The sequence below is a fragment of the Phaseolus vulgaris genome, chromosome 11, assembly GCF_000499845.2.
Source record: "Phaseolus vulgaris cultivar G19833 chromosome 11, P. vulgaris v2.0, whole genome shotgun sequence".
Taxonomy (NCBI): Eukaryota; Viridiplantae; Streptophyta; class Magnoliopsida; order Fabales; family Fabaceae; genus Phaseolus; species Phaseolus vulgaris.
Window position 1 is genome coordinate 3,939,248 of NC_023749.2, and position 10,485 is coordinate 3,949,732.

Here is a 10,485-nt window from a genome sequence, read left to right on the forward strand (position 1 = left end):
TTCGAAACGAAGGAGTTTAGATTTTAAGAAGTTCGAGGCATTAATGTCTAAATAATTTGACTAAAACGTGTTTAGTATGGTTAATAATTAATGCTTTCGTTTATTTAAAGTGTTCAAACCCACATGGTCTTTGGGATCAATATCGAAGCTGATCAGGTTGCTTGATGAATAACGAGTAAAATCTATTACTGTCTTGTTATGAGGAAAATTAAATCAATAAGCACTTTCCTTGTGCTATCTTTGTACATAATAGAAAGACAGAAAAGCAAAATCCATGATACATTATCACCGTCAGAACTGAAATTGTGCTACTAACAATAAGAAATTATTTGGCAATAATACTTCAGCAACTATCTCATAAATAATAATTCCACACAATCAGGGGAAAATATCCATCACTTTCGTTGTACATGATCCCTAGTATATGTTGGAAGATCTTAATAGATAACTTGCAAAATAATGAGGCAAGCCTGGGATCCATTATACAAGATCTCTTGAAGAAGAACACGAGTCTAAACTTATGTGTTCAATTAAAATCATAGTCGCCCTTAAATAATTTTATTGTTTTTTTCCTTATGTTTATGTGTATATCTGCATTATTTTGCTTGTAGATGGGGTGAATTATGTCCTCACCACTCCTTATGGTATTGCAGTACCTTGTTTACTCATTTCCTTTTAGGATATTCTGTAATATAATTGAACTTTTTGTTGAATCACTTTATGTGTGATGAAAATGTTCAGTCACAACATTCACAGATAAACACCTAGAGTTTTTTTCAAAGACTTATTAACATAAATAGACTTAATTGAGCTTTTGTCTATCTTTTGTTGAATGGTTTTATATCTGTCAATCGGGGATCTACATTTTGTAAAATGGTAACTGTTTTTCTTATACAGAAAGTGAGAAGAAAAGTGTTTGGTAATTGGTGCTCAGAAAATAAGAAACTTGAATGGTAAATTCTATTATTCCACATTCATATATGAAGCAGACCACCATGAATAGGATAGGAGTAATAAAAATAAAATGTGGTGGTTGCTATTTCATTGTAGCTGGGCAGGGTATGATTAGCTACATAGATGCATGCACATAAACATCAACAAATCAATTATGACTTTCGGAACTCTGCATCAACATTATAATCAAGATATGACCAACCAATGTCTGAATATTAAGAGATACCCCTCAAACAATTTTGTTTATGTCTCAAACCAAACTGGTATTTATAATAGAATTGCTTTTCCTCCTGCAGACAAAAGTTCTGAGTAATATTGCTCACCCCAATACCTTGCCCTCGTGTAAGTCACAGCTTAATATTTTATATCTTGAACCTGTAATGATGGAGGAGATATGATATCTACAGCAGATGCCATATTCATGTGATTTACAAAATTAAAAATTGTGGAATGAGTTGTGAAGCTTGGTTTGTGGGAAGCATTCAGCAAACAATGCTATGGTAGCACTATGATGATAAGATCCAAATTAAGATAATCGAGTTGCATGCTCACTCTGTAACATTTGAATAAAAATATTGTTCATGCCTATTCAATTAGTTTCCTCTCTATCTCTCTATGTGTGTGTGTATATATATATTGATATATTGAGCATAATACTGGAAGTACTAACCAGAGGTTTAGAACAACTTAACTACCTTTTCTTTGAGAAGAAAAAATGGCAATCGTTGAAACAAACACAAAGAGCTCTCTGCATCTTCGTAGCAACAGCTTGCCCTCTACACCTCACCCCTTTACATCACAATTTGAGGAGCATTTGCACAGATTGAAGGATTCTGAAGGCACCTCTTCTTCAATAAACTACAAACTTGAGGCCTTGCAGGATTTGCATGAGTGTGCTGATAAGCTTCTCCAATTGCCAATCACTCAGCAAGCCCTGGCACGAGAATGTAGCAGCAAATGTGTTGATGAACTATTAGATGGATCTGTGAGGATCTTGGATATCTGTGGTACAATTAAAGATTTCCTACTGCTACAAAAGGAAAGCATGAATGAACTTGAGTCATCTATTCGCAGGAGAAGAGATGCTGAAGCAGGATTCACATTTGAGAGTGGGAAATACCTGGCCTCTAGGAAACAGATAAAGAAAGCAATTCGGAAGGCCTTGAGAAGTTTGAAAGGATTCAACAATGAGCTCATGAATTCTACCTCAAATAAAGGCAATGAGACATTGTCCATGCTTAGCATCTTAAAAGAATCAAAAGTAGTCACCGTGAGCTTATTAGAATCCTTCTTGTTGTTTATCACTGGCTCAAAGGAACAACCTAAACAGAATAGGTGGTCAATAATCTCCAAGTTGGTGAAGCCAAATAGAGTGGCATGTGATTCTCAAGAAGCAGAAACAAATGAATTTGAAAAGGTGGATGCTGCTTTGATGTCTCTGATCAATCACAAGCCTTCATCCATTGATAATTTCCAAAGCCATATGGAGAATTTGGAGATGTTCATTCAAAATCTAGAAGTAGGAGTTGAATGCCTCTCTAGGCAACTAATTAGAACTAGAGTTTCCCTACTCAACATCTTCAACCACTAGCCACAGAAAAAGTGTTTCCCCCCATGACAAACTCATACTTGTACATATATATGATCAATGAAAAAGGTTAACATGTTTTGAGCTATTAGATTATATCTCAATCTTTCTACCCTCCATATCTCGACTATTTTTATTCATTGCTAGAGAACAGGAAATTTTATTTATCCCCCCACTCCCTTCTTGATTATCAGGTTTAGAATGATCCTGCAAGAATTGAAAAACAGGAAAAAAACTAAAAATAGCTTCTCTCTCAACAGAAAATAAATAATTATCTCAGGATTTAGTCAATGATGTTTTCGCTTACTCACAGTATAGTGTGTATTGTTATGGATTGGGAAAGAAATGGACCTAACTCCTAAACCCATATCAGAGAAATATAATTTCATAGAATTGATGCAATGCATTTTGTTTATTCTTTTTTACAAATTTTATTCCCAGTTCTATATGTATTTGTTTCTTAAATCACTTGTGAATATTACTTGTTTTATTTGCAGTTCTCAGTGTTAAACTAATCTGTGATGATAACGGAGAATACTATTGCAATGTAGAAGCGGACAAGGAAAATTGCTCACAAAAACAAAGAATCACGTGTGCATGCATGGATCACTGACTTATAATTTGAAGAACAAATAAATCAGTAGTTACTAAACAATACTTTTTATTTAATTACCGAGACTGAACTGTGAGTTAGTTTTGACGAGATTTTTGTCATCTTATTGTTTTTCCTAATCAAACTTTGCAATACTAAGAAATACAACATTGGTTAGTAGGACTTTGTAGCACTCATAGAATAAGATCAAACTACCATTTTGTCTGTTTCCCTAGTTGACAGGCTGTTGTATTCCTTGAACTTGAGCACTCAATTATTTGATAAACTTTTCCTTCTCAAAATTCTTGATTCACAACGTTTTTTGGTATATGAACGTGTATAGTTAACTGATATAGAAAAATGAAAATAATGCATGAACATGGCCATCTAGGTGCGGCTCACCATTGACATCTGATGATTGAAAATAGAAAAAGATTATTTTTATCCTTGACTCATTTTTGTTAGCAGGCAAGTTGAGAATAATTGGTATTACAAATAGAACACCTCCTTCTCCTACAGACAGAAGACTCAATTATGATGCTAAGTCCACAATGGCTCCTCTTCATTTTCCTTTCCATCCATGCTAGATACATTCATGAGATTCTCAAGTCATATTTTGTGGGATGAGTTGGTAAGTTTGGCGTGTGGGAAATATGGACTAAAAAATGCTGTGTGGCACCTCCAAAAACCAAATAATAATGGACTTGGCATGCCAACTTGGTGACATTTCCTAAGAAAAACATTCATCTTGTCTCCAGCTTCAAAATATGTGAAGTGAAAGAGGGTAAAATAAAGAGTAGACCAATTATAAATACTGAAATTGAACTTCCAAATATATAATGGAGGTTGGTAGTCCTATAATTTTTTGGACATTTAAGTTGGACCTTTAATGCTGAAAATAAATATGAATTTCACCTCATAGAGTATATTTTGACATCAATTTAATCCTTAATTTTGCTTGTTTCAGATTTACACAACAAAAAACCAAACTGATGTCCTAAATCTATAGAAGACCAACATGATGACATCCCATGTATCTTTGGATGACCAATTTGAGTATTTAGTTTGAAAACTATTTGTAATTGAACAAGACACAACTCTATCAGTTGATTACAATCCTTCAACAAAACAGCACTTTTCTCTTAAGATAAGAGCATGTGAAATTGTGAACTTCCTTTCCTTTTCAATTAATGCTGATACGAGGAGTGTTTTGGTAGTGGTTTTTACTTTCTTATACTTGAATTCTATAGCAGTCAGGCTCCAAGCCTATAATTGATGAATGTTTCTTTCTTGTTGCTAATTGTTTCATGTGTTCGCCAATGTCTTCAAACTGCAACCATGTAAATGCAAAGACAAGTCAGCAACTGATCCATAAATCAGAGGGAAGCAACTCAACAAAATATATGTTATATGTTTTCTGATCTGCAACAGTGAATGAGACTTGACCACAATAGGGAAACCCTATGGAATAATTTATCACCTTCCATCTAGAAAACAAAATAAAGTCTAATGTCGATGTTGCATACTTTGTGTATTTCTCTTCCAAGCAAGTTCCTTTTTATCAGATATTGTATGGTGCCTGCACCCTCCACCTTTTTAGTCCATGTTTATAAACTAAAGTTGGAAATTCGTGTTGTCTTTAGTTCAACAGACAAGTTTGTTGCCTCGATGCTGTTAATAGAACCAGTTTCTCCACTTCAAGACAAAAGCTTCCATTACAATGCATACTCCGCAAATTTAGATTTTTATCAGCAACCTGCAAAAGATACCATTTTCAAACAACCATGTGAGCCTCAAGTAAAAATATTCATGAGTGAGTAGGAAACACAGAGTAAACTATATAATCATAGATCTGAGATTCAAATCAAGATGATATAATTGCTAGCTCATTTGGTGACATCTAGGAACAAAATTATTCTACTTGTCTCCCTCAATTTATTTGCTATATATGGAGCTGATGGAAAATACTAGGACTCAGACTTCAGAACAAGTTGTGCATATCATCTCCTACTTTGGTATCCCGCTATTATCTTCTCTAACAAGAGTAAATGGAAAGAAGCGCAAAGAAGTCTCTGCACATTCGGTGCAACAGTTTACCCTCTTCACCTCACCCACTTTTATCACAATTCCAGGATCACTTGCAGAGATTGAAAGACTCTGAAGCCACCAGAATTTCTCTGTCATCATCTTCAATAAGCCAAAATCTAATTGGCTTGCTTGATTTGCATGACTATGCTGATAAGTTGTTCCAGTTGCCCACTATCCAACAAGCCTTTGCACAAGAATGCAGTGACAAGTGTGTTGATGTTCTGTTAGAAGGGTCATTGGCACTCCTGGATATCTGTAGTACAGCCCAAGATTGCCTCTTGCAATCAAAGGAAAGCATTCACATGGTTCATTCAGTTATTCGAAGAAAGGGTGCTGACACTGAATTCACAGTTGAGGGTGGAAAATACTTGGCATCTAGGAAGAAGATGAAGAAGGCAATTCGAAAGGCCTTAGGAAATTTAAAAGGAAAGAAAAGCGATTTAATTGTTTCTTCCTCAAACAACGACAATGAGGCTTTGTCTATCCTTGGCATGTTAAAAGAAGCAGAAGCTGTCACTGTGAGGTCTTTAGAGTCCTTGTTGCTGTTTGTCTCTCACTCCAAGGGACAATCAAAGCAGAACAGATGGTCAATAATATCTAAGCTGATGCAGCCTGATAGAATAAACTGTGACTCTCAAGAAGACACAAATGAATTTGTAAAGATGGATACAACTTTGCAATCAGTCGTTAGTCACAAGCCTTTATATGTTGAGAATTTTCACAGCCATGTGGAAAATTTGGAGATATGCATTGAAGATCTAGAAGTAGCTGTTGAACACCTTTCAAGGAAACTCATTAAAGCAAGAGTATCCCTTCTTAACATATTCAGCCACTAGTTAGAGAAAAAAATCTAAATGTTGTATATATGCAGACACCCAAATTCAATTTTTGACCTACAGTTGTACATAGATATGATTAAAACTTACTAAATACAATAATCAAATGATCAAATTTCTTTCTTTTTCACTTGCTTTCTTTGTTCCTTTCTTTCCTGCTAGGTTGATTGCTTTCTTTATTTCTTTCTTAGCAAATTCTATGCCCATGTGTAAATTCTGTTTGCTTGATTGAACGGGTTGAAGAAAGTGACTGCCACAGTCACCCTTACGAAGTTTCATTCTTTGGAAATTCTTACCTAGGTCTAAATTGCTATTGAATGGACAGAAGAAAGTGAAAAATGAAATCTAGAACAAGGTTCAAAGTGAAATTGTATTGTTTTTCATATTTTAGTTGTACTAGAATGTATTAAGTTATATTGGTTCTAAATTTTTCACATCCTCAGTTGTCGCGTACACAACCAAACATATCTTAAGGAAAAAATAAACCTTTTTTCATTGTAATCCTTAATCAAGCCAATGACTGATAAGCCAAGTGGAAGGACTATAGTAGAATGAAGAGGATATAATAATAACTTAATCAGCAACCCCTTCATATCAATTATTAAGCCCACATGGGATTCAAAGTCAGTTTGAAATTGAATCCATATATAGTTCGCACTAGTGCAAATAGGTTGAAGAGTAAACAATAGTCAAAATTAAGTGTATGCACATGTTCCTTTATTTCATGCGCTGAAATTCAATGAAGAACGTGATTTTTGTCTTCCTGTAATGAGGGAAAAGCCAATTAGTTGTCATTTGTCAGTTCCTTATATTAGTATGATTCTTTATTATTAGTTTCTTGTGTTCCGAGCAGTTGCTATTCAGTACAATAGTTCATTTATAACTGCAAGTGATTCATACGATTCCCCTCATGCAACTGATGATTTGCATTTAAGGTTATTCTATTTGCAAAAGGCAATATTATACCTGCATTTATTGCAGTGAAGAAAGGCCTGGCAATTAGACAATGCCACTCGTGAGTTTCATGCATTGATAACACCAATATGGATTACTACAAGCGTGTGCTAAGAAAAAAAAACAAGTCATGAGTTGGAGTGTTCCTGTGCAAGAAACACTGCATTAACATTACTGAGATCTCCGATAAATCTGAATCTGAATCAGTTAGCCCTTATGGATTTTTGTTGATATTTGATTCCTTCTGTCTCCTGAACTTCCAATATATATTGAGCTAATCTCAGTGGAAGGAAGGTATATCCAAAGACCCAATTGTGTAGAGTCAATCTCAAAGCCTTTCTCTTGTCTGAGAAAATGGAAGTCACCCCTTTTAGCCCAAAATCTCATTCTCATCATCACCAATCTCGCTCAAAGAGCTTGCCCTGTAAACCACACCCTCTTATTCTACAATGCAATCAACACTTAGGAAGTTTAGAGGCTTCAGCTTCTGATGCAACTTCCTCTTCATCATCATTGTTCAGACAAAAATTAACTGGTCTGCAGACTTTGCATGATTCTATTGAAAAGCTGGTTCTACTTCCTCATACTCAAGAAGTCCTAGTCCAAGAGCGTCAAGAGAAGTGGGTAGATGAGCTTTTGGATGGATCTTTAAGGCTCCTAGATGTATGTACTGGTGCAAAGGATGCTCTGCTTCACACAAAGGAATGTGCACGAGAACTTCAATCGATTATGAGAAGAAAGAGGGGAGGTGAAATGGAGGTGGCAGCTGAGGTCAGGAAATTCTTGGCCTCTAGGAAGGTAGTAAAGAAGGCAATCCTCAAAGCATTGGAGAGTTTGCAGGCAACAGTGAAGAAAGCAAAATTTTCTCCAAGCAACAAGGACCACCGAACCACAACCTTGGCTAACTTGTTCAAAGATGTGGAAGTAATCACTCTTTCCATATTGGAGTCCCTGATGAACTTCATCTCGGGATCAGCACAACCCAAACCAAGTAAATGGTCTTTGGTTTCCAAACTAATGAACAACAAAAAGGTCACTTCTACACAAGAATCAGATCAGAATGAATTTTCCAATGTGGATGCTGCATTGCAATCGTTTGTGTTTCACATGACAAGAAAGTCTGACCATATCAATAATTTGCAGAACCATTTAAAAGATTTAGAGTCAGTCATTCAAGACTTCGTGGAAGGACTTGAAGCTCTTTTTAAACGTTGTATCAAAATTAGAGTTTCTCTTCTCAACATCCTCAATCACTAGTTGTACAAATCCGTGCCAATGTTTTGTGATTATGTCAATGAAATTGGCTCCTAATTTAGATGATAATCTTTCTCTACCATTTTTTTTGGTTTCATATGTTGTTTATTTCCTCAGTAACTCTTTGTGCATACTTTTTGCAATTTGATGCATTTTCTCTATCAATTTGTAAAGCTATTCCGTTGTGGCTGTAAACTTAGCCTCTGAAGCTTATATGGTTATCACATTTTTTATTTTTACTGCATCCTTTTGTACTGTTAGTCCCATGGTTAAATGACATTGTATCATTGATTTTGTTAATATCCTTCAATAAAGTGCTAAAGGCTCAAACTTCTCAAAGCACTGTGGTTAATAGTGATTATTGTTTAATGGGTGAGAAAGCCAAAGAAACTTTATATCCCTAATATTTTCTTTCTTATCCAATTCCAAATGCGCATTCAAAAACTCTTTTCCAATCAAAGATTGAAGAATACTGCAGCTGCATAAAGCTGTAGATAATTTTAAATGTCAAGTTGTTAAATATACATTTTAATTCAAAACTGTTAGAACAAAGGTGGTTGAAACCTTAAATCCCGGGCAACATAATAAGCTCCACTTGGGAAATAGAATATTCTGTAAAAAAATGTTAATGTATTGAAGCAGAAGAAATTACTACTAACCTCCACTTATGGTTGTTCACGTGTCAATGGAAGCAGAAGAAGATTAATTAACAGGTATTGAGCTGGGGACAATAAACATTGCCACCAAGAAGTAGCCAATATATTGCTATATCTGAAGATGAAGGTTTCTCTTGTCGTGAATCTGTCCTGTCCTGTTGTAGGTAGACAATTTCATAGACTGAAAATCAATTATGTTAGGAAACAGCTCCTCTCATCCTCCAGACAGAAGCTCCCATTACAATGCATTCATCACACAGCATGAACTAGTGTATTGTCAAGATATGCCACTTTGCAAGAATCCATGTGATTCCCAACTCACAAGTAAAAAATTGAGGGATGAGTTGGAAGCAGATGCATAATGGTTAAGATGCTGAGATCCAAATCAAGATCATATAATTGCATACTCATTAGGTGACATTGGAGGAAAAAACAATTCCTCTTGTCTCCCTTATTCTGTTTCTTCATCTGCTATATATAATACAAATGCCTACCACAACAACTCAGGCTTTGAAGCAAACTCTACACATTACCTTCTAAGAAGAAAAAATGGCAGTCATTGAAAAGAGAACACAAAACTCTCTACATCTTCGCAGCAACAGCTTGCCCTCTGCAGCTCACCCTTCTGTATCACAATTTGAGGAGCATTTGCAAAGATTGAGGGGTTCTGAAGCCACTTCTTCATTGTCATCATCTTCAGTGAGCCACAAACTTAACGAGATGCTGGACTTGCATGATTACACTGATAAGTTGCTTCAATTGCCAATTGAACAACAAGTCTTAGCTCGGGAGTGCAATGACAAATGGGTTGATGATATCTACTAGAAGGGTCTCTTAGGCTCTTAGATATTTGTGGTACTGCTAAAGATTGTCTTCAGCAATCAAAGGAAAGCATGTGTGACTTAATGTCAGTCATCCGAAGAAAGAAAGGTCATGAAACTGGACTCGCGGTTGAAAGTGTGAAATACTTAGCTATGAGGAAGACCATCAAGAAGCAAATTCGAAAGGCCCTGCAGAATTTGAAGCACAAGGACAACAACAACAACACTTCACCCATGCTCAGCTTCTTAAATGAAGCAGAAGCAATCACCCTGAGCTCATTAGAAAATTTGTTACTGTTTATCTCTGGTCCAAAAGGACGCTCAAAGAATAGCAGATGGTCAGCAATCTCCAAGTTGGTGCAGCCAAAAAGGGTTATTTGTGACTCTCAAGAATCAACCATAAATGAATTTGAAAAGGTGGATGCAGCTTTGCAGTCTCTCATCAGTCACAAACCTTCATCTGTTGAGAATTTTCAAAGTCATATGGAAAATTTGGAGCTGTGCATCCAAGATCTAGAGATAGGAGTTGATCACCTATCAAGAAAATTAATTAGAAATAGAGTTTCCCTTCTCAACATCTTCAACCACTAATGATAGAATCTATATGATTTTTGTGCACTCAATTTTCCCCTTTGAGAGTCACACAATTGTACATGAATGTCATATATTTTACTGAATACATATTATTTAAGGATCAAACTATTGTTTCTTCAGCATCTATCTCTTTTGTTCAGTTCCTATG

At 35.6% G+C, this 10,485-nt stretch overlaps 4 protein-coding genes across 4 annotated transcripts; all 4 read left to right on the forward strand.

Annotated features, from left to right (window-relative positions):
* Positions 1-1,594: 1,594 nt before the first annotated feature.
* Positions 1,595-2,633, forward strand: LOC137826124 (uncharacterized). Its single transcript, XM_068631986.1, has one exon. The coding sequence runs from the start codon at positions 1,670-1,672 to the stop codon at positions 2,543-2,545; it is 876 nt and encodes a 291-aa protein (XP_068488087.1). The 5' UTR covers positions 1,595-1,669; the 3' UTR covers positions 2,546-2,633.
* A 2,496-nt stretch (positions 2,634-5,129) lies between these two features.
* Positions 5,130-6,188, forward strand: LOC137832934 (uncharacterized). The gene has a single exon (XM_068641343.1). The coding sequence runs from the start codon at positions 5,183-5,185 to the stop codon at positions 6,056-6,058; it is 876 nt and encodes a 291-aa protein (XP_068497444.1). The 5' UTR covers positions 5,130-5,182; the 3' UTR covers positions 6,059-6,188.
* An 873-nt stretch (positions 6,189-7,061) lies between these two features.
* On the forward strand, positions 7,062-8,335 carry LOC137823597 (uncharacterized). Its single transcript, XM_068628804.1, has one exon. The coding sequence runs from the start codon at positions 7,367-7,369 to the stop codon at positions 8,267-8,269; it is 903 nt and encodes a 300-aa protein (XP_068484905.1). The 5' UTR covers positions 7,062-7,366; the 3' UTR covers positions 8,270-8,335.
* Positions 8,336-9,097: 762 nt separating this feature from the next.
* On the forward strand, positions 9,098-10,442 carry LOC137832944 (uncharacterized). The gene is given in 2 exon segments (XM_068641353.1): positions 9,098-9,746; positions 9,749-10,442. Coding segments are annotated over 2 exon segments (861 nt in total). The 5' UTR covers positions 9,098-9,471; the 3' UTR covers positions 10,335-10,442.
* Positions 10,443-10,485: the final 43 nt, after the last annotated feature.